This window comes from Salmo salar, chromosome 01 (genome assembly GCF_965601325.2).
Source record: "Salmo salar chromosome 01, fSalSal1, whole genome shotgun sequence".
NCBI classification, from domain to species: Eukaryota; Metazoa; Chordata; class Actinopteri; order Salmoniformes; family Salmonidae; genus Salmo; species Salmo salar.
In genome coordinates this window covers 89,647,182-89,672,199 of record NC_138291.1, presented here as the reverse complement: position 1 = coordinate 89,672,199, position 25,018 = coordinate 89,647,182, and the positions used below count along the sequence as shown (strand labels likewise).

Sequence of the window (25,018 nt, the reverse complement as noted above, 5' to 3'; positions counted from 1 at the left end):
TTGTTGGGTGCTTTTCCTTCACTCTGCGGTCCTCATGAAGCTGGTTGAGGGAATGCCAACAGTGTGCAAAGCTGTCATCAAGGCAAAGGGTGGCTACTTTGGCGAATCTAAGATATAACAAATATTTTGATTTGTTTAACACTTTTGGTTACTACATGATATGTTATTTCATAATGTTGATGTCTTCACTATTATTCTACAATGTAGAAAATAGTAAAAATAAACAAGAACCCAGGAATGAGTAGGTGTGTCCAAACCTTTGACTGCGTGCATACCTACAGGGCGTGCGTGCATATAGAGACATGCATACAGATTTTAAGTGTATATATATGCATGTGGGGTTCACTGTAGTTAATTTCAACTTGTCCCGGACAATAGATCAGATCTTAATTGTTTTTCTTATGCATACAATGCTGTTACAATATCCAGGGTTGATTTTGTTTTTCAGTGCATTATCTTTATACAGCCATTTTTTCATGGGTATAGCAGTAACTGCAGTCATGCTAAATGTTTATTTTTTATTCAGTATGTAAATATCTCAATTGTTCATTGTCATTTATAATTCACTGTAGAAAATCAGCGCGAGTGTGAGCTTCCTTCCCTTCAACTAAAGCCTCAATGTACTCAGATACACCTATAACATCTCAGACATCCATGACGTTTAGGAATTGTAATGCTTCAATGAACAATTACAGGTTCAATGAAACAGTATCAATGTTTTCAGTCCCGTCAACTACTTTGGTAACATGCTGTACAGGATCAATGTTTTCAGTCCCGTCAACTACTTTGGTAACCTGCTGTACAGGATCAATGTTTTCAGTCCCGTCAACTACTTTGGTAACCTGCTGTACAGGATCAATATTTTCAGTCCCATCTACTACATTGGTAACCTGCTGTACAGGAATGATTCCAACAACTGTAAATATAACCACATAAAGAAATAAAGCTCCAATGTAATTTGTTTTTAAATGAGAAATGATATCTTGTTTTTATTTTTCAGGGTAAAAAAAATAATCAACAATGGTCTCTCTATATATATATATAGTTATTCGTTTTCACACAGATTTACATACGTATGTAGATAGTTTTCACACAATCTAAGGTCACTTCTATTGGAATAATTACCATATTTCTCCTGATCAAAATATCTACAAGAAAGTAGTGAAGTTGTCGACGGTAGCCAGATGGAGGTACGCCGGCTGGTCATCGTCATCCTCCTCCTCCTCCTCCTCCTCCTCCTCCTCCTCCTCTCCTGTCTGCTCCCCTCCGTCCCTCCCCGCCCTCCTCTGCCTCATGGACAAGGTATTCCTCTTCTCCATGACCTCTGACCCCAGCGAACGGTTGTCCAGACATTCCTGGATCATCTTGGCCAGATCCTGCTGCAGACGCTGGCAGTTCTCCCTGCAGGGAGGGACAAGGACATAGGAGTTAATTACAGTATATAGATCTACATAGATATCTAGCTCTAATGAACTCTGTTTACCCTACAAATGGAAGAAGGACATAGAATGTAGAAGTTGATCATATAGATGTAAATATGACGTGTATCTCTAGTGATGTACAGTTATAGGTGAGCATTTACGTGGATTCTCAGGGCTGGATGGAGAGACAGAGTTGTATTTTACTCACCTGCCATGATAGCTGATATGAACTGTTTGTATAGAGTTTATTGCATTTATTGTAGCTGGGGATTTTAACAAAGCTAATCTGAAAACAAGGCTCCCTAAATTTTATCAGCATATCGAATGCGTGACTCGAGCTGGCAGCATTCTGGATCATTGCTACTCTAACTTCCGTGATGAATACAAAGCCCTCCCCCGCCCTCCTTTCGGAAAATCTGACCACGACTCCATTTTGTTGCTCCCTGCCTATAGACAGAAACTAAAACAGGAACCGCCTGTGCTCAGGTCTGTTCAACGCTGGTCCGACCAATCTGATTCAACGCTTCAAGATTGCTTCGATCACGTGGACTGGGATATGTTCCGGATAGCCTCAGACAACATTGATGTATATGCTGACTCGGTGAGCGAGTTTATTATCAAGTGCATCGGTGATGTTGTACCCACGGTGACTATTAAAACCTTCCCTAACCAGAAACCGTGGATTGATGGCAGCATTTGCGCAAAACTGAAAGCGCGAACCACTGCTTGTAATCATGTCAAGGCGACCAGAAACATGACTGAATACAAACAGTGCAGCTATTCCCTCTGCAAGGCAATCAAACAAGCTCTGTCAGTATAGAGAATGTAGAAGTTGATAATATAGATGTAAATATGACATGTAGCTCTAGTGATGTACAGTTATAGGGGAGCATTTACAGTAGCAGGAGGTTAACTCACGCTGTCGGTGGCGTTGGCAGGTTGTAGTCCTCTCCTGTTTCACCTGTCAACCAGTAGGTCAACTCTGTGCCTTTACCCTGGGATACACACACATGTACAATCTTCTATAATATTCAACACAGTAGACAAGAGTACTATACAGTACAAATGAATCTGTATGATTCTATCATGACAAATGGCAAAGTGGCATGTGCCATGTCCATACCTTGAGGAAAGTCTCCCCTCTCTTCTTGTACTCAAACTTGCATTCTGTCCTCTGTAGGATGCTGATGGTGGGCTGACTGACGTGGATTCTCAGGGCTGGATGGAGAGAGACAGAGTTGTATTTTACTCACCTGCTATGACAGCTGATATGAACTGTTGATATAGAGTTGGTATGGATATCTCTAGTGTTCCTGTAGCCTGCTTACGATGTCCCGTTGACTCCATGCTAGAGGCAGTGTTGACTGTGTCTCCAAACAGGCAGTATCTGGGCATCTTTATCCCCACCACTCCTGCTGCACAGGGGCCTAGGAAACAAGTAGCAAGCGTAAAGGGGGTATTGATAACAGACAGAGGGAAAGAGTGAGGGAAGTTAAGAGCAGAGACCAAGAAGGCTTGATAATATGGAGAGGAGAGAGAGGGAGGTGTCATGAATTCAGGATTGGGACTTGGGGAGCTAGGGGTACCTGAGTGCATCCCAATGCGGATCCACACAGGTAGCCCTGGCAGGTGTCTGAGCTGGAAGGTCCCCATAAATGCCAGAATGTCCAGGGCCATGCGTGAGATGTCCACCGCGTGCCTGTTACCGTTCCGCCGCGGCAACCCCGATGCCACCATGTACGCATCCCCTATGGTCTCCACCTGACAGGACAAAAAAGAAGATTGGACTAGGTTGGACCACAACCCCAACCCTAGCCTCAACCACAACCCTAGTTCTAGCCTCAACCCTAACCCTAGCTTCATGTCACCATCCCAGTTCAACTCTAACACTATCCTCAACCACAACCCTAACCCGAAACCACAACAACAACCCTAACCTAAACCACAACCCTAACCCTCAACCCTAGCTTCAACCACAACCCTAACCCTCAACCTTAACCTAAACCACAACCCAAACCCTCAACCCTAGCTTCAAACACAACCCTAACCCTAACCCACAACACTAACCCTAACCCACAACACTAACCCTATCCCTAACCTAACCTTGTATACGTCGTGGTGGTCGAGGATGCTGTCGAATCCCTTGTAGATGTCGTTGAGCATGTCCACCACTTCCATGGGGGTGCTGTACTGGCACAGGGTGGTGAAGCCCACGATGTCGCTGAAGTACACCGTCACCTCCTCAAACAGCTCCGGCTCCACTATGCCCGTCTCCTTCAGAGAACGCACCGCAGGACTGGAGCGAGAGGAAGAGAGAGATAGAAGTCATTTGCTGGTCTTAAAGTGGTTTTCTGGTTGTGCAGTCTGGCAACGACCTTCTGGTCAAAACATTGCACTTAATAAAACAACAGGAGCATTGAATTGTGTTTGGATATGTTTATTTTTGTTGTTGTTGTTGACTGACCCAGGCAGCAGCATAAAGTTGAGGCAGTCGGCCCTGTCTCTCTCAGCCTTGTACAGCGCTGTCCTCTCCTCCACCAGATGCTCCAGGTTCCTGGAGTACATCTGTAGACGACGGATCAGGTTGTCCATGTAACTCTCATTAGCTTGGTTGTGCAGGTTACTGTGGAGAACAGAAGAAAGGATCAGTCACACACACATACACACACCACTTTTCAATGTAGGTGTTGCCCTTGTGAGATGTTTCTCAAATGTCTCTTAAATGAAGGGAAGGGTGCAGCTCTACAGTAATTAAATATGAATGTTATTTTGAAGCACTGCAAACCATAACCATGCTCCCTCTCACTCATATCTCTACAACTCCATTTTGACCATTTATCATGTTACAGAGATATTTTACCATCTTTGTTCAATGTCCAGTCTCTTGACAACAAGATAAACGAAATTCGAGCAAGGGTTGCCTTCCAGAGAAACATCAGAGATTGTAACATTCTGTTTCACGGAAACATGGCTCACTCAGGATATGTTATCAGAGTCAGTACAGCCACCCGGTTTCTTCACGCATCGCGCCGACAGAAACTAACATCTCTCTGGTAAGAAGGGCAGGGATATATGCCTCATGATTAACGATTTGTGGTGTAATCATAACAACATACAAGAACTCAAGTCCTTTTGTTCACCTGACCTAGAATTCCTTACAATCAAATGCCGACCGCATTATCTTCCAATATAATTCTCTTAAATTATAGTCACAGCCGTGTATTATAGTCACAGCCCCCCCAAGCAGATACCTCGACAGCCCTGAAAGAACTTCACTGAACTCTATGTAAACTGGAAACCATATACCCTGAGGCTGCATTTATTGTAGCTGGGGATTTTAACAAATCTAATCTGAAAGCAAGGCTCCCTACATTTTATCAGCATATCGAATGTGCGACCCGGGCTGGCAGCATTCTGGATCATTGCTACTCTAACTTCCGCGACACATACAAAGCCCTCCCCCGCCCTCCTTTCGGAAAATCTGACCACGACTCCATTTTGTTGCTCCCTGCCTATAGATAGAAACTAAAACAGGAAACGCCCATGCTCAGGTCTGTTCAACGTTGGTCTGACCAGTCTGATTCAACGCTTCAAGATTGCTTCGATCACGTGGACTGGGATATGTTCCGGATAGCCTCAGACAACATTGATGTATATGCTGACTCGGTGAGCGAGTTTATTATTTTATTTTAATTTTATTTCACATTTATTTAACCAGGTAGGCTAGTTGAGAACAAGCTCTCATTTGCAACTGCAACCTGGCCAAGATAAAGCATAGCAGCTAGACACATACAACACAGAGTTACACATGGAATGAACAATAATACAGTAGAAAAAAAGAAAACAAAAAGTCTATATACAGTGAGTGCAAATTAGGTAAAATACGGGAATTACGGCAATAAATAGGCCATGGTGGCGAAGTAATTACAATATGGCAATTAAACACTGGAATGGTAGATGTGCAAAAGATTGTGCAAAAGATTATCAAGTGCATCGGTGATGTTGTACCCACAGTGACTATTAAAACCCCTAACCAGAAACTGTGGATTGATGGCAGCATTCACGCAAAACTGAAAGCGCGAACCACTGCTTTTAATCATGGCAAGGCGACCAGAAACATGACTGAATTCAAACAGTGTAGCTATTCCCTCCGCAAGGCAATCAAACAAGCTAAGCGTCAGTATAGAGACAAAGTACAGTCGCAATTCAGCGGCTCAAACACGAGACGTATGTGGCAAAGTCTACAGTCAATCACGGATTACAAAAAGAAAACCAGCTCCGTTGCGGACACCAACGCCTCGCTCCCAAACAAATTAAACAACTTCTTTGCTCGCTTTGAGGACAATACAGTGCCACTGACACGGCCTGCTACCAAAACCTGTGGGCTCTCCTTCACCATGGCCAACGCGAGTAAAACATTTAAACGTGTTAACCCTCGCAAGGCTGCCAGCCCAGACGGCATCCCTAGCCGCGTCCTGGTGTGGCTGGTGCGTTCACGGACATATTCAATCAATCCCTATCCCAGTGTGCTGTGCCCACATGCTTCAAGAGGGCCACCATTGTTCATGTTCCCAAGAAAGCTAAGGTAACTGAGCTAAACGACTATAGCCCCGTAGCACTCACTTCTGTCATCATGAAGTGCTTTGAGGGACTAGTCAAGGATCATATCACCTCCACTCTACCTGATACCCTAGACACACTCCAATTTGCTTACCGCCCCAATAGGTCCACAGACGATGCAATCACAATCACACTGCCCTAACCCATCTGGACAAGGGGAATACCTTTGTAAGAATGCTGTTCATCTACAGCTCAGCATTCAACACCATAGTACCCTCCAAACTCGTCATTAAGTTCGAGACCCTGGATCTCGACCCCGCCCTGCGCAACTGGGTCCTGGACTTTCTGACGGGCCGCCCCCAGGTGGTGAGGGTAGGAAACAACATCTTCACCCCGCTGATCCTCAACACTGGGGCCCCACAAGGGTGCATTCTCAGTCCTCTCCTGTACTGCGTGGCCATGCATGCCTCCAACTCAATCATCAAGTTTGCAGACGACACTACAGTGGTCGGCTTGATTACCAACAGCGACGAGACAGCCTACAGGGTGGAGGTGAGGGCCCTTGGAGTGTGATGTGAAGGAAATAACCTCACACTCAACGTCAACAAAACAAAGGAGATTATCGTGGACCTCAGGAAACAGCAATACTGTCCCATCGATGGGACAGTATTGGAGAAGGTGGAAAGTTTTAAGTTCCTCGGCGTACACATCATGGACAAACTCAAATGGTCCACCCACACAGACAGCGTGGTGAAGAAGGCGCAACAGCGCCTCTTCAACCTCAGGAGGCTGAAGAAATTTGGCTTGTCACCGAAAACACTGACGAACTTTTACAGATGCACAATCGAGAGCATCCTGTCGGGCTGTATCACGGCCTGGTACGGCAACTGCTCCGCCCACAACCGTAAAGCTTTCCAGAGGGTGGTGCGGTCTGCACAACGCATCACCGGCGGCAAATTACCTACCCTTCATGACACCTACATCACCCAATGTCACAGGAAGGCCAAAAAGATAATCAAGGACAACAACCACACGAGCAACTGCCTGTTCACCCCGCTATCATTCAGAAGACGAGGTCAGTATAGGTGCATCAAAGCTGGGACCGAGAGACTGAAAAACAGCTTCTATCTCAAGGCCATCAGGCTGTTAAACAGCCATCACTGACACAGAGAGGCTGCTGCCAACATACAGACTCAAATCTCTGGCCACTTTAATAATTAATAATTGGATGTAATAAATGTATCACTACTCACTTTAAACAATGCCACTTTATATAATGTTTACATACCCTACATTACTCATCTCATATGTATATACTGTACTCTATACCATCTACTGCATCTTGCCTATGCCGCACTGCCATCGCTCATCCATATATTTATATGTACATATTCTTATTCATCCCTTTACACTTGTGTGTATAAGGTAGTTGTTGTGAAATTGTTAGATTACTTGTTAGATATTACTGCACTGTCGGAACAAGAAGCACAAGCATTTCGCTACACTCGCATTAACATCTGCTAACCATGTGTATGTGACAAGATTTTTCACCTTTCTGATAAAATGGCCTGGCAAGTGTTTAGCTCTATCCAATAAAATAGAGATAAAAGTAGGTAGCTGGTACCTGAAGATCTTCCCCAGTGAGCTCTCTATCTTCTTAAAGTCAGGCCTTCGCTCTGGGTCCTCATCCCAGCACATCTTCATCAGCATGTACACCTGTGGGCATGAAAGAGGCATGAAAGAAAAAAAGTGGATTTTAGAATCTCTTTACATATCTTTCTCTATACTGTAAGTCTGTTCCTCCCTCCTTCCTCTGTCTCTCTCTCTATGATAAACACACAAACAAAGAAATGGCAATCTTACCTCCAAATCTTTTTCTCCTGCAGTCTCAACATTCAGATCAGGTCTGCAATAGGTTTCGCTGGGGTATTGCACTCTGGCCATTTTTTCTGATGAAGACAGAACAGCATGTGAGCGTCTTGTTTTTCTGCTACTCTATGTGGCACTCAACTGAACAATGCTACATTTCGCCAGGAGGGGTTGATATTTCCCCAGAATGAACTGCAGCACCACATCAAAGTGCCAAATTCTAAACAAGGGTGACTACAGTATAGTAAAACGAATGCATTGATTCTGTTGCAAGTTTCTATATAAAGTGTTATATATGAATGTGTCTTACCAGCGCGGTCGGAGCAGTCCTGGGTGTAAAAGGTGCTCCTCCTGAGAACTATCTCCTGGGCGATGATGGCAAAGCTGTAGACATCCCCCTTCTGGGAGATCCCCTGTCTTCGCAGGTGCTCTGGAGCTGTCCACAGGTCTGATGGAGAGAGAGGGGCGGGGGAGAGAAGGGAGTGGAAGGATGGACAATAGAGTGATGGAGTGAGGGGATACGGGATAGGGGAGGATAGGTAAACGAAAATAGCTAAAAAAAATAAGGGGACATATCCTAGTACAGACAGACATCAGGGGATGTGTATGGCATGAATGCTAACTATGCTAGCAAGCTAGACCTACAGAAGAAATAGTTCCTACCTCTGCCTGGGTCTAGAATGGTGTTGCAGCCAAAGTCAGTAATCTTGACCACCATGCGGTTGTCCACCACACAGTTAGTGGACTTGAGACGGCCGTGGACCTGGATGTCACTGGAGTGGAGGTAGGACATACCCTGTGGAGGTGAAGGAGGTTTTGTCTTTCAACTTACTGTATTTCAATAACTCAATGTTGCCAAACGGATCGAAGCACTTTCAGAAATGTATATCAATATTGACTAGATCAAAATTCTTGTCTATGGTTCCAGCTTGGGGTCAGGTCATCTCACAGGTCATCTTGAGTTGACATCTTCTGAGCTCATACAAACCAACAGCAGACTAGAGTTGTTGCCTGCTCACCTTAGCGATGTCGTACATGACAGAGATCTTAAATTCCCAGTCCATGAAGGTTTCCTCCGGGTACGAGATCTTGTCATTCAGCACATACTGAAGAAGAGGGTGAAAAGTCAAAGTGTGTGTGTGCATGCGTGTGTGCACGCATGTGGCCGTTTGCGTGTGTGTTTCTCACCCTTAGGGATCCCCTCTCACAGTACTCGAACACCCCAAACACACCGTGATCATACTTGACTGTGCCGTAGAACTTAGTCAGGTTGTAGTAGTCAATATGCAGAAGCTGTAAATCAGGAAGGATAGGTATGATAAGCAATAGGAGTTATAATCAAATCAAATATAAAAACTAAAATAAAAAGATACCACATGAACACACATAAAAATGCATACTTGATACCCTTGAGTAGCCTACTCTACGTTGACAAACTTGCTGTGTAATCGGTGACTCACCGAGTTGAGTTCTATCCTCTGACTCTCGTTAAAGTTCCAGTCCGAATGCTTCAGCTCCTTCAGGATGACAATCTGAAACCATGACAACAACAGTAGCCTTAGTACACCTGACCTCCATCACCATGACAACAGGAGAATTAGTACACCTGACCTCCATCACCATGACAACAGTAGTAGACTCAGTACACCTGACCTCCATGACAACAGCAGTAGCCTCAATACACCTGACCTTCATCACCATGACAACAACAGTAGGTTCAATGCATCTGACTTCCATATCCAGCTCCCTCAAGATCCTGCTTCAAGTGTCAAAGTGAAGGACTTGACGAGTCTACGGAGTCTGGCAACATGAAACTACAATACACCTGACAAGACCACTGTATCAGTTCCGGAGCCGTGGATGTTGCTTTAACCTACATATATACACTATCAGTCAAAGGTTTTAGAACACCTACTCATTCAAGGGTTTTTCTTTATTTTTACTATTTTCTAAATTGTACAATACTAGTGAAGACATCAAAACAATGAAACAGCATATGGAATCATGTAGTAACCAAATAAGTGTAAAACAAATCAAAATATATTTTATATTTGGGATTCTTCAAAGTAGTCACCCTTTGCCTTGATGACAGCTTTGCACACTCAACCAGCTTCACCTGGAATGCTTTTCCAACAGTCCACCCACACAGACAGTGCAGTGAAGAAGGCGCAGCAGTGCCTCTTCATCCTCAGGAGGCTGAAGAAATTTGGCTTGTCACCCAAACCCTCACAAACTTTTACAGATGCACAATCGAGAGCATCCAGAGGGTGGTGCGGTCTGCCCAACGCATCACCGAGGGTAAACTACCTGCCCTCCATGACATCTACAGCACCCGATGTCACAGGAAGGCCAAAAAGATCATCAAGGACAATAACCAACCGAGCCACTGCCTGTTCACACCGCTATCATCCAGAAGTCGAGGTCAGTACAGGTGCATCAAAGCTGGGACCGAGAGATTGAAAAACAGCTTCTATCTCAAGGCCATCAGACTGCTAAACAGCAATCACTAACTCAGAGAGGCTGCTACCTACATTGAGACCCAATCACTGGACACTTTAATACATTGATCACTAGTCACTTTAAACAATGCCACTTTAAATAATGCACTTTAATATTGCTTACATTACTCATATCACATGTACGTCCCTTTTTCAGGACCCTGTCTTTCAAAGATAATTTATAAAAATCAAAATAACTTCACAGATCTTCATTGTAAAGGGTTTAAACACTGTTTTCCATGTGTCACGACATCAACGGAAGGTGGCGCCCCTCCTCGCCCCCTCCTCGGCGGTCGTCGTCGCCGGCCTACAAGCTGCCACCGATCCTCTGTTTCACTTTCTGTTGGTTAGGTCTGGGGGGGGGGGGGGGGGGGGGGGTATTTAGTCTAGCTAGGTAGGTTTGTGTTTTGTGATTGATTGTTCTGTGTCAGGACGTATATCGTTTGAGGAACGAGTGTTTCCCTCTGCCTGTGTTTTTTTGCCAGAGGTTATTGTGGGCTGCGTCCCTGCTTTGTGTTGAGCTGGGTTTTTGGAGCATTTGTTTTATGCCCTCTGCCCTACCTTGTTTCGTACTGAGTGGATGCCCATTAAACGTGTGTTCACAGATTTTTCTGTCTCCTGCGCTTGACTCTACCACTCCTGCTTCCTTGAGCCAACTTTGACACCATGCTTGTTCAATGAACCATAAACAATTCATGAACATACACCTCTGGAACGGTCGTTAAGACACGAACAGCTTACAGACGATAGGCAATTAAGGTCACAGTTATGAAACCTTAGGACACTAAAGAGGCCTTTCTACTGACTCTGAAAACACCAAAAAAAGATGTCCAGGGACCCTGCTTATCTGCGTGAATGTGCCTTAGGCATGCTGCAAGTAGGCATGAGGACTGCAGATGTGGCCAGGGAAATAAATTGCAATGTCCGTACTGTGAGACGCCTAAGACTGCGCTACAGGGAGACAGGACGGACAGCTGATCATCCTCGCAGTGGCAAACCACGTGTAACAACACCTGCACAGGATCGGTCCATCCGAACATCACACTTGCGGGACAGGAACAGGATGGCAACAGCAACTGCCCGGGTTACACCAGGAACATACAATCCCTCCATCAGTGCTCAGACTGTCCGCAATAGGCTGAGAGAGGCTGGACTGAGGGCTTGTAGGCCTGTTGTAAGGCAGGTCCTCACCAGACAATACCGGCAACAACGTCGCCTATGGGCACAAAGCCACCGTTGCTGGACCAGACATGCCTGGCAAAAAAGTGCTCTTCACTGACGAGTTGCGTTTTTGTCTCACCAGGGGTGATAGTCGGATTCGCGTTTATCGTCGAAGGAATGAGCGTTACACCGAGGCCTGTACTCTGGAGCGGGATCGATTTGGAGGTGGAGGGTCCGTCATGGTCTGGGGCGGTGTTTCACAGCATCATTGGACTGAGTTTGTTGTCATCTCAACGCTGTGCGTTACAGGGAAGACACCCTCCTCCCTCATGTGGTACCCTTCCTGCAGGCTCATCCTGACATGACCCTCCAGCATGACAATGCCACCAGCCATACTGCTCGTTCTGTGTGTGATTTCCTGGAAGACAGGAATGTCAGTGTTCTGCCATGGCCAACGAAGAGCCCGGATCTCAATCCCATTGAGCACGTCTGGGACCTGTTGGATCGGAGGGTAAGGGCTAGGGTCATTCACCCTAGAAATGTCTGGGAACTTGCAGGTGCCTTGGTGGAAGAGTGGGGTAACATCTCACAGCAAGAACTGGCAAATCTGGTGCAGTCCATGAGGAGTAGATGCACTGCAGTACTTAATGCAGCTGGTGGCCACACCAGATACTGACTGTTACTTTTGATTTTGACCCCTCCTTTGTTCAGGGACACGTTATTCCATTTGTGTTAGTCACATGGCTGTGGAACTTGTTCGGTTTATGTCTCAGTTGTTGAATCTTGTTATGTTCATACAAATATTTACACAGTTGACAGTGAGAGGACGTTTATTTTTTTGCTGAGTTTATATACTGTATTTTATAACATCTACTGCACCTTGCCTATGCCCCTTGGCCATCGCTCATCCATATACTTATGTACATATTGTCATTCATCCCTTTAGATTTGTGTGTTTAGGTACTTGTTGGGGAATTGTTAGATTAATTGTTAGATATTACTGCACTGTCGGAACTAGAAGCACAAGCATTTCGCTACACTCGCATTAACATCTGCTAACCATGTGACCAATCAAATTGGATTTGATTTGATTTTGATTTGATGTGAAAATCAAATGATAGTCCCACAAAGCTCAAACCAGATGGGATGGTTTATCGCTGCCGAATGCTATGGTAGCCATGCTGGTTAAGTGTGCCTTCAATTCTAAATAAATTACAGACAGTGTCAACAGCAAAGCACCCCACACCATAACACCTCCTCCTCCATGCTTTACGGTGGGAAATACATATGTGAAGATCATCCGTTCACCCACACCGTGTCTCACAAAGACACGGCAGTTGGAACCAAAAATCTCCAATTTGGGCCCTAGACCAAAGGACACATTTCCACTGGTCTAATGTCCATTGCTCATGTTTCTTGGCCCAAGCAAGTCTCTTCTTCTTATTGGTCTCCTTTAGTAGTGGTTTCTTTGCAGCAATTCGACCATAAAGGCCTGATTGACGTAGTCTCCTCTGAACAGTTGATGTTGAGATGTGTCTGTTTCTTGAACTCCGTGAAGCATTTCTTTGGGCTGCAATTTCTGAGGCTGGTAACTCTAATGAACTTATCCTCTGCAGCAGCGGGTAACTCCGGGTCTTCCTTTCCTGTGGTGGTCCTCATGAGATCCAGTTTCATCATAGCGCTTGATGGTTTTTGCGACTGCACTTGAAGAAACTTTCAAAGTTTTTGAAATGTTCCATATTGACTGACCTTCATGTCTTAAAGTAACGATGGACTGTCGTTTCTCTTTGCTTATTTGAGCTGTTCTTGCCATAATATGGACTTGGTCTTTTACCAAATAGGGCTATCTTCTGTATACCACCCTTTACCTTGTCACAACACAGCTGATTGGCTCAAACGCATTAAATAGGAAAGAAATTCCACAAATTAACTTTTAAGAAGGCACACCTGTTAATTGAAATGCATTCCAGGTGACTACCTCATGAAGCTGGTTGAGAGAATACCAAACGTGTGCAAATCTGTCATCAAGGCAAATGGTGGCTACTTTGAAGAATCTCAAATATTATGATTTGTTTAACACTTTTTTGGTTACTACATGATTCCATATGTGTTATTTCATAGTTTTGATGTCTTCACTATTATTCTACAATGTAGAAAATAGTAAAAATAAAGAAAAACCCTTGAATGAGTAGGTGTGTCCAAACTTCTGACCAGTAGTGTATATGGTTCTGTAGCAGTCTCAGAGCCATGGTTGTTGCTTGAACCTACATATACAGTGCATTCTGAAAGTTGTCAGACCCCTTTACTTTTCCCACATTTTGTTACGTTACAGCCTTAATTTAAAATGGATTAAATAAATATTTTTCCTCATCAATCTACACACAATACCCCATAATAACAAAGCAAAAACAGGTTTTTAGAAATGTTTGCAAATTTATTACACATAAAAGACTGTTGGCCTCCCGAGTGGCGCAGCAATCTAAGGCACTGCATCAAAGTGCTTCTGGCGTCACTACAGACCTGGGTTTGATCCCAGGCTGTGTCACAACCGGCCATGATCAGGAGTCCCTTAGGGCGGCGCAAAATTGGCCCAGCGTCGTCCAGGTTAGGGGAGTGTTTGGCCTGGGGGGGCTTTACATGGCTCATCGTGCTCTACCAACTCCTTGTCGTCAGTTGAACAATGTTTCCTCTGACACATTGGGAAAGGGGATACCTAGTCAGTTGTACAACTGAATACATTCAACTGAAATGTGTCTTCCACATTTAAACCAACCCTTCTGAATCAGTGTGGCTGGTTAAGCGGGCGGGTTTTAAGAAGCGTGGTTTGGCGGGTCATGTTTTGGAAGACCCATGACTCAACCTTCGCCTCCCAAGCCCGTTGGGGAGTTGCAGTGATGAGACAAGATCGAAATTCGAAGGAAAGGGGGTAAAATACCCAAAATACATAAGAAAAAAAAAAGAAATAGAGGAAGGGTAGCAAAACATTTCTGCAGCATTGAAGGTCCCCAAGAACACAGTGGCCTCCATCATTCTTAAATGGAAGAAATTTGGAACCACCAAGGTTCTTCCTAGAGCTGGCTACAGCGTCAAACTGAGCAATCACGGAAGAAAAGCCTTGGTCGGGGAGGTGACCAAGAACCTGATGGTCACTCTGACAGAGCTCCACAGTTCCTCTGTGGAGATGGGATAACCTTCGAGAAGGACAACCATATCTGCAGCACTCCACCAATCAGGCCTTTATGGTAAAGTGGCCAGACAGAAGCCACTCCCCAGTAAAAGGCACACATAACAGGGTCAAGTCTCTCAATGTGCTTGAGTGGCCAAGCCAGAGCCCGGACTTGAAAGGTGCTTCAACAAATTACTGAGTAAAGGGTCTGAATACTTATGTAAATGTAATATTTCTGTTTTATTTTTAATACATTTGCAAAAAAAATCTGAAAACTTGTTTTTGCTTTGTCATTATGGGGTATTGTGCGTAGATTGATGAGGGAAAAAATTATTTAACCAATTTTAGAATAAGGCTGTAACGTAACAAAATGTGGGAAAAGTCAAAAGGTCTGAACACTTTCCGAATGCACTGTGTATGACTCTGTATTAGTCCCTGAGCTGTGGTTGTTGCTTTAACAAACATATATAGAAGGAGAGTGATGGAGTGCTGCATCAGATGACCTGGCCTCCACAATCACCCGACCTCAACCCAATTGAGATGGTTTGGGATGAGTTGGATCACAGAGTGAAGGAAAAGCAGCCAACAAGTGCTCAGCATATTTGGGAACTCCTTCAAGATTGTTGGAAAAGCATTGCAGGTGAAGCTGGTTGAGTGTGCAAAGCTGTCATCAAGGCAAAGGGTGGCTACTTTGAAGAATCTCAAATATAAAATATATTTTTGTTTAACACTTTTTTGGTTACTACATGATACTACATGATATGTGTTATTTCATAATGTTGATGTCTTCACTATTATTTATTTTACAATGTAGAAAATAGTAAAAATAAAGAAAGACCCTTGAATGAGTAGGTGTGTCCAAACTTTTGACTGGTACTGTATACTGTATAGTATATTTATGGCTCTGGTGGTTTTATACAAAAGTTTGAGTTACCTTTTTGTCATAGCGTCCTTGGCGGATGTTATAACTTGTGTTTTTCCTGTGGTCCTCGTCAATCTGACAAACAAACGGACAGAGACAGGTTAGAAGACGTACTGGAGTATGTGACTTAACTTTCAGGGGTCGTCGCACACTGATGACAAGCTGACCTTGAGGGAGACCAGGCTGCGTTCGTTGTACTCCAGCGGGGTGATGAGGTCAGAGTGTATGTGTGACCATCTCTTCCTTAGCCGGCGCTCTCTCTTGTTCCGCCTGGTAACAAATAGCAGCAAAGTATGAGAGGTCTCCCTCATTGAAATATAATTATTAGAATGGAGATCCCCATTCAAGTAAATTATATGTGATGGCTGGAACCCCAGATCCCTGTTCTAGTAATTATATTTCTATGAGCGAGACCTCTCTCACACTGCGCTGCTATCTGTTATCTAACTCTTACCTGTAGAAGATTAAAGCGATGGTAGCCACCCCCACCACAGTGACAGCTAAGACAATGACAATGATATCATGCGCCTTCAGACCTGGGGGGGGGGGGGGGGCACACCGCACTAGTTAGACCTAGGCATGCACGCACACACACACACACACACTGTTTCGCTCAGGCATTACTACGTCCATGATACGATGAGCAGACCAATAAAAAGGACTGCGTCAGAACTGTAAAATGTCTCAATGAGTGTTCAGGCCAGGGGGTAATTGAGTTGGTATTAGTGTACATTCAATCTGGAGTTTGATCCCTCCACACCGGTTCTGTACTGGATTGTCCCATATCTGTCTTATCTATCAGAAATGACAGCTAATGATCAGTTAATGTTGCCAACTAAGCCAGTCACTATGGGTGTGGCTCATGTAATAGGGAAAAACAAGCCAGACTCAGATGCACAAGTTGAGTCGTGCGTGTGTGTGTGTGTGTGTGTGTGTGTGTTTGTGTGTGTGTGTGTGTGTGTGTGTGTGTGTGTGTGTGTGTGTGTGTGTGTGTGTGTGTGTGTGTGTGTGTGTGTGTGTGTGTGTGTGTGTGTTGAGCACATACGCTGGGATGGAGCGTCATCTGGGAGGCTTCTGCCCCAGATGAATGATGGGTTATTGTTAACGACCTTGGTGTAGTTGTAGACGGTGTTGAATATAAATAAAGTTTCATACTGCGGAGATAGGAGAGGACTTATGTTAAAACATTAACTTTGACACAATAGAATCATATGATATACATGATAGCTGACCTACCTTGTGGTCAGTGGTGGTGTAAATGACTGAAAAATTCACATCTCTGTCCCCATAGTCATCCAGCTTGTAGTGGCCTGCAATGCCTGCATGGAAACACATACACAATTTACACTACACAGAACTACACCTACACACACACACACACACACACACACACACACACACACACACACACACACACACACACACACACACACACACACACACACACACACACACACACACACACACACACACACACACACACAGGGGCGTCATGCACCACAAAAATCTGAGGGGGCACAAAATACGTGAGGATAGCTGAGGGGTGGAGAATTCTGCATTTTTCAAACACCTGAAACAGCTTTATCCTGCAATCTACATTGATAAACTGAAATGGGGTCATCATTACTTACTACAACCACAAAGTCCTAAACCCCGCCTATTTCTACAATTTCTGTTCTTAAAATCAGATTTTAAACCGAAACCTAAACTTAACCCTAACCTTAACCACACTGCTAACCTTATACCTAATCTTAAATTAAGACCCCCACCAAAAAATAATATGAATTTTTACAATGTGGCTTTGTAGTTGTGGTATCTAATGGAACCCGTGAAATGGCTTCTTGGTAGCTAGTTGGAAGATTGGGAACCTATCTGGGCTAGCTAAAGCCAATTTCATAAAACTGCTAGGTGGCTAGTAGTATTACAGAGAAACAATAACCAAAAATGTTACAATAATAAATGTTAAACAGGAAAATCTGAGGGGGCACGTGCTCCTGTGCAGACATGATTGGGAACACACACTCTATTGATGCGTCGGTTGACTCATTAAATATTGTGTGTATGAAAGGCGGGTGGGTGGCGGGCGGATTGAACAAAGAGAAAAAAATGCAATTTATATCTCTATAGACTACATTGAGGTTTTTCTTTCATTATCAGAGTTGCTTAAATTTAACTCCATTTGCCAATTTACTCTTTTCAGTGTTGTTTTTAATCAACTCCCTTGCCATTTTACACATTTTCTGTGTTTTTGAATTAACAGTCAACTACAGAGTACATTTCTTTTTAATGTACTTCCTTTGAGTTATAAGAGTTATAAGAGTCTAAAGCCTTATTTGAATATTTCTCAATGTATCACCATATGGTGGTTGGAAATGTGATATCCAACCTACAGTATGTTGGAAGCCAACTTGCAGGAAGACACTCACAACTGTCAGAGTATGACCAAAAGTACGCATGATGGAGACCACCTACACCATGTCAACTGGAACAACTATCTCACTAACGGTTGCTAGAAATCCAACCACTTACAGATTTACATTTCTTATCTTTGTGTAGCATAAGATTAAAAGCATCAATGTTCAAAACCACAGATATCGAAACAATTTGTGCAACAGAGCATGCTGGGAAATATGACAATGAGGCCCCTCCCAGATATGTGGATAACTTGATAGTTTTAACTCCCTGTCTCTGGTTACTCTTATGGAGTTAAAAGTACTCCATCCCAATGAACTCCAGTTATCAACACTAACTCCAGGGAACATATCACTCTCTCGAGGGTTAAGATAACTCCCAGTAGAGTCAATTTAACCCCAAAAAATCTGGACACCGTAGGTCTATAACCTCTCACATAGCCATAATATTAATTCCTGCAGAATTAAGCATTTCTTGCAGCAAAATTACACACCAAATCTAAATTTTGACTTGGGAACAGGAGTGGAGAAATATGATTTCTTTGTATCAGCATCTTGATAGAATGTGAATGTGCAGTTAGGGACCGTCTGTAGAGGTGCTGTCTTTATCAGCATAATAAAAGCTGATTGTATTTCATACACATAAAATGTGCATCCAAGCCGAACTGAAATCTGATCAGAAACATGTTGGGTCGATTTCACAGCTTTCTATTTTATTACAACCGTTCAAACATTTTGCACAGAAAATCTTTCCCATTTGTTTTTGTTATTGTATTTTCTCCCCAGCCCTGAAGCGTCTTTGCTCTGCCAAAAAAGGAGAGATGACAGAGAAAACGTTACCGATGTCAACTAGATTGAAGCATTCATTCTATCAATTTACAATTATTAAGGGTTTATTTAGTCTTCTAGGGCAACATACAGTATAATGACAGAAGAGAAGCTGCATATATCTAATTATAGCTAAGTTGACTAACAAATAGCCTACCAAAATGCCGGAAATTAGAAGCAGAAACATATATAAATTAGACAAAATAAGTCCTGCACCCACTGTCGAAAAATTGTTCCGCCGTGTCTGACTGTGGCCTACAATGCATTTTCTATATTTGCGGGTTAAGGTCGGGTGGGGACTGTCCTTTTTTCACTTCATCAGGCGGTTGTGGTTGGGTTATTACCAATTGTGGGCGCGTGTGGGTGAACAAACAGCTGACCAGTGCACCACTAATACACACATATATACACACACACACACACACACAATACACACAGACACACAGGTGGCCACATCTCCAGGCCAGACCACACAGCTTGATGTGTTGCTTCTTGGTCTCTTACCGTCAAAGGAGACGTTTCTGAAGTGGTTGATGTTGACTACCTCCATGGGGTTGAGCTCAGACTCAGGCTTGTTCCAGAGCTTCCTCATCACCTGACCAAACATCAGCACTGCATCATGGTACGCTGCCATGTAGTCATTCATCTGGACAGAAGGCAGATTTATTGGGCCCTGGTCAAAAGTAGTACACAATATCGGGAATAGGATGAATAGGACACCTCAGAGTACATTGATAGACAGGGCCTCAACCCAGCAGGGAGTCTCACCATCACATTGTTGCCCAGGTCTGTGTCCACAGTATAGTTCCTAGTGTTGGGCATGGTGAGAACCAACACGTTCTTCATAGCAGGGATAGAGGACTTATTGGTGTAGTACTTATCACTGTGTGGAGTCATGGGTTCATTGTCAATGACAGTGACAGTGAAAACACTGGTGCTCTCAAACACTCCCTGAAGCATGGCGATCACAATATTAAGCCTTTCTGAACTTTTTACAAGGAAAAAATGAAAACACAAAGACAAATAACAGACTGGGGAGAGAGAGAGAGCATTGCAGTTCACCAGACCCAAATCAAGAGCTGTAATGCTCTCACACACCCCTCCACCCAGCGAACACGTTGTAGGTGGTGAGGACGACGAGGGAGAGAGGGGGAGAGACACAGACACAGAGAGAGAGAGAGGACTAACTTGTAAAGATTGATCAGGATGAAGACAACACTAGGATCAGCCTCTATAGTTCCATTCTTCAGGTCCACGATATCTTCTGGTGTCCCACACACTATGAACACTGCACAGTGAAGAGGAGAGAGTCAATTAAATAGAAATGGAGACTGTTGGTATCTGTTCACTGCCCTATCTACGGTATGTTAGAAATGGAGACTGTTGGTATCTGTTCACTGCCCTATCTACAGTATGTTAGAAATGGAGACTGTTGGTATCTGTTCACTGCCCTATCTACAGTATGTGTCAATGCTCCCGATTTGTTAGATGTTGTGGGCTTACTTACAATTGCTAGTCCTATTTTTGGAGCTTAATTCCTTTCTAAGGTCCTCTGCTTTGCTTATGACGTTTGTTTTTTTGATGTGTAAGGAAAAGTGGGCTGAAGCTGTACCCAGTGCATTGATATACCTGGAGAGGGATGGGCAGATACCATGACATCAGTATCAACATCACATCTAAGCAAATATAATAAACACAAATAAATCATCTCAAAGTCATTTAAGTGTCCATTAGATTAGAACATACAGAATCACATGTCTAATTCATATCCACGTCACCCTTTTCCATCATAATTACACTTAAAAGAATTCACAAACAAGTCAGGACACCTGTGACTCAAAAGGAACTCACAGGCGACTCACAAGTGACTCACTCACCAGAAGCAGTCCTCAGTGTTCTGCTTCTTATAGAGGGTGGCTGTGGACCACTTGGGTTTGATATCATTGTTGAAGTCCCAAAACTTGGTAAAGAAGGTGGAGATCTTGCGTGCGGGGGGAAGTATGCGAGTCAGGTATTCTTTGTAGTCACAGGACAGAGCAAAGCTGCCTGCTGAGATGATGGGGATTTTGAGCTCCAGACCAACCTCAAGACTGACACATAGATAGAGGGAAGAGGGTGAGGGAGAGAGACAGAGAGGGAGAGAGACAGAGAGAGAGAGAGGAGGGAGATAGATAGAGGGAGAGAGAGGGAGGAGGGAGATAGATCGAGAGAGAGAGAGGGGCATGAGAGAGAGAAAGAGAGAGAGAGAGAGAGTGAGAGAGAGACAGACAGACAGACAGACAGACAGACAGACAGACAGACAGACAGACAGACAGACAGACAGACAGACAGACAGACAGACAGACAGACAGACAGACAGACAGACAGACAGACAGACAGACAGACAGACAGACAGACAGACAGACAGACAGACAGACAGACAGACAGACAGACAGACAGACAGACAGACAGACAGACAAATACACAGGGAGAGTGGGAGAACTTTTTAAATAATTTCTGTTATTAGAATGTAACTACAAGAGTAATTGATTTGGATACAAGTGAGAGAAAGATATATAGAGGTAAGTAAAAGGGATAGAAAGAGATAGGGTGCCACGACAACACAAATCATATCAAATCAACACTTACTCAACCATCTGAAAGGTTGCATAGGTGCAGGTGGGCCCCAGCAGAGCACAGCCCACCTCCCCTGTCCTCTAAAACAGAGAAGCAGCTTAGATATGTGAATATTTGAGCGACACAGTGAGTGTATGTGTGTTTCTGTGTGCGTGTGTGAGTTGGTTAACACTCACAGTTAGGTTCTTCACGGTCTCCACCACCTCACAGGTGCTGCTTCGGCAGCCTTTATTGCTGTACAAACTAGTCTCGAGCCCTCGAAAGTTGGCAGTCAGGTTGCGCTTCACTCCTTGGCAAAGACAATGCCAATACATCATAATGATGAAGCACAGATTGTGGACCCACAGATAGTGATTCAGCCAAAGAACATCAACACTCGATGACAGCTAGGCCTAGAATATCGTTATAAACCAGGGCTCTTCAACCTTTTCTTGCTCAGGGACCCCTGCCCAGGCAAACTGGCAAACCAGCAACCCCCATCATATGTTAGCAAAACATGTTTTTTCCCACATCTTCTCTTATCATCTGGTGAATGATAATGGCAAGGACAAGTAATCAAAAAAAAAGTATTCATATATTTGGTAATCAACCTCCCCAGTCCCCACATTATAATTGGAAGAAGTGTAAACTCGAACAGACTAATAGCATTTCGCTGCACCTGCGATAACATTTAAAAATATGTGTACGCGACCAATATCATTTTATTTTATTTTTAACTACAACGGTATCTCCAAACACATGTTCACTAATAGCAGCTGTTTAGCTGGTTAAACAAAGGTTAGCAATGTGTTGGCAAAAATGAATGTCCAAGTCAAGAAAGCTTGCCAGCAGCCAGCGGCACTTGCTGTGACTGGTACTATGTCAGATACCTCAGTGCATAGCTGCAGGAAGTAGTTTGGGGTGGGGGTGTGAGGGGTGGGGGGGATTTTTGCCCGCACTGAAGCCGCTAATACAGGACTAGTAAAGGCCCAGTGCACTACTTTTGTGTTTTAAAAAATGTACTAAATGTTTTTGAGTGTTTACGAGCATTTGTAACTTGAGTCTGATAATTATCTGTACAAAACAGTTAATCTGATAATACTTGTGAAAATTCTTTGCAAATGCAATTTATTTATATGTGAAAACTGAAAGGGTCTATTCATTCATCCAGAGCAACATTTTCATACTGGTCCCCTGTGGGAATGGAACCCACAATGCTTACATTGCAAGCACCATGCTCTACCAACTGAGCCACACCCTCACATCACATCATCACAAACCACTTGATGTCTCAATATACTCAATTACTGTATTTTGCATTGTTTTCTGTGATGGAAAGTCTACAGGTACAAACCTAGATGACCAGCCTATGTACAATACAGTAATGTACATTTACATTAAGTGGTTTGTAAGGATGGTAAATTAATACTGCACAAAAAGTGGTTGTTCCCATGTTATTTGATCAAGAGAAATATTTAATTTGATGTGGATGTTTTTGTCTTTGCCCAAAACGTTGCACTTTTTGATGTAAAGGTCCCCTTTACACTACTTTTGTGAAAATTATATTATTATTCTTTTTTTTATGATTCTGATTTATCAGGGCTCAGCACCCCTACTTCCAGCGGCTATGCTCCAGTGAGAGTAATTAGCAGACTCCCTGCAGTATCCTGGTTGAATACCCCTGCAAACCTATGGTGTTGTTGTTTTATAGCCTGCCCTATAAGTGCTTGCATACTCCCAATTAAGGGGAATCAGCCGTGGTTGGACATGAACCAGCAACCTTGTGTAATCTCACTATTCATTTACAGTTGTACAATTATGATTCCATTTACCATTTGGACAGCAGGTGAGTTCAGCGTCGTGCTGTATCGCACGCTCCACAGCACCACGGACAAACTTCATACTCCAGGGAGAGATGTCGTCATCCAGCAGAACCACGTTCATCATGATCCCTTTCAGACAGGGTGGGTAGGTCGCCTCGCATCGTCCTACGATCAGTACCAGCCAGCAGACCCACAGCGACAAACCTCTATAAGCCATTCTGAGGACTGTTCCAACGTTTCACAAAGTGAGTCTGGATTTTCCAGCCTCGACGACTTGTTCTCTTGTCAATTCTGTTGAGATGTTCAATTACAAGGCATTTGAGCTGTGGGTTGGCAAAATCCAATTGCCAGAAATGTTATACTAATTCCAAAAAGTAAAAACTTAACAAAAAAGATTGTTACTTGTCACCCCTTTTGATTCTGCATTCCAAATATCTCAATATTCTGACACTATATTCCTTTCATATGTTCCATTCAGTCCAGACACTTTTTCCAGTTTGAAAAGAAAACATAAAATCTGTGTGCAAAAACCTATGAAGCCTATGAAAATGTAGTTCCCAGAATATCCCAATGTTTTTTTTAAATGTAATGACTGACTATGAAATCTCTTGACTGCTTTGTTTAAAAAAAAAAAGATATATGGATTTACACACCTGCTTTGTTCCTCTTAGATTTGGCAACTCACGTGTGCTTTCCTAACTCACCTGTTAATGAACAACTGGAATCAACACACAGCCTGAGGGAGGTGGTCAGCTAATAACAACCTTCTCACCATTGTTCCAAGGTCCATATAAACCAATAATCATACACACTTCACATCATCAGGGATCGTGTCAATTCCTTTTCAATTCCAGTTAATTCAGGAAGTACACTGGAATTGGGTTTGCTTTCTGAATTGCCCTCAACCCTGCACATCACACAACCACCATATACTGTATGACAATACACACAGGCCAGTACACAGCCATAGGCCTGTAGAGGGCATGTAGGCCTATGGGGCAGTGGGAATTACTGGGGGCCAGGGAGGGCTAAACAATTTCTTTAAAATGCAATTTGTACTGCTACAGTGGTAAATATGAAAATAAAACCGTATTCCAAATTAAACGGAAGCCCTCCACCTCTGTGTCATGATTTAAAAAACAAAAAACAATGTATTCCAGCACGTATTCAGATGTCCCAAATGTTCTTTCTACGAAAAAAGTCCTTTAGTCAGCAAGATGCATTAATTAATTCAGGCTACAAGAGTGTAGACCTAATGACATTTGCCGAATGTCATTACACTTTTTGGTGTTTTGTAACAAATGTATCTTTCCCTTCATCTTGTACAAATATGCGCAGATAGCCTACTTTTTGAAGTGATTAGTTTGACAGTAAGATGAAAACATCCTGACTTTATGTACCATTTTCTTAGCTGTAGAGCAACTACTCCGACTTCAGTTCAAACAATGTTAAGACAGAAAATTGGGGTTTCTAATTGCAAAGCTAATTCTAAATTCTACATTCTGTTTCAAATGGCAGCCGAGATAAGAGCTGATAAGGGAATTTATATGTTTAAAGTAATGACTAAAGAATTCCACCCTGAAACGTAATTAACTATGTGAAATGATTAGAATTATTAGACTATAATCCAATAATGTATGTTTGAGACAAGTTAAGGGTGAGAAATGTGTAGTGGAGAAAATAGAGGACAATTGAACTACACATGACCTGGTTGGAACTCTGAAAAGCTTACGACAGGAAAGAGGCCCTGTCAAGGCCCCTCTA

At 43.4% G+C, this 25,018-nt stretch overlaps 1 protein-coding gene across 2 annotated transcripts; it reads right to left on the bottom strand.

The window, feature by feature from the left end:
- Positions 1 to 954: 954 nt before the first annotated feature.
- LOC106609363 (guanylyl cyclase C-like) lies at positions 955 to 23,970 on the bottom strand. 2 transcript variants are annotated; one of them, XM_082977835.1, is made up of 28 exons: positions 23,908 to 23,970; positions 23,264 to 23,545; positions 21,629 to 21,741; positions 21,465 to 21,532; positions 20,714 to 20,926; positions 20,344 to 20,465; positions 20,025 to 20,124; positions 19,605 to 19,719; positions 19,341 to 19,482; positions 16,834 to 16,916; positions 16,643 to 16,751; positions 16,052 to 16,133; positions 15,765 to 15,867; positions 15,610 to 15,672; positions 9,311 to 9,382; positions 9,039 to 9,143; positions 8,870 to 8,956; positions 8,514 to 8,646; positions 8,161 to 8,298; positions 7,845 to 7,930; positions 7,606 to 7,697; positions 3,886 to 4,044; positions 3,525 to 3,717; positions 3,008 to 3,182; positions 2,750 to 2,848; positions 2,545 to 2,639; positions 2,340 to 2,416; positions 955 to 1,401 (listed from the first exon to the last, which is right to left on the bottom strand). In XM_082977835.1, exons 2-28 carry the CDS (start codon positions 23,469 to 23,471, stop codon positions 1,149 to 1,151), a joined length of 3,285 nt encoding a protein of 1,094 aa, XP_082833961.1. In that variant the 5' UTR covers positions 23,472 to 23,545; positions 23,908 to 23,970; the 3' UTR covers positions 955 to 1,148. The 2 variants fall into 2 exon arrangements, with proteins under 2 accessions (XP_082833961.1, XP_014063604.3); XM_014208129.3 differs by lacking the exon at positions 23,908 to 23,970 and having other exon boundaries at positions 23,264 to 23,893.
- Between the last annotated feature and the right edge of the window lie 1,048 nt (positions 23,971 to 25,018).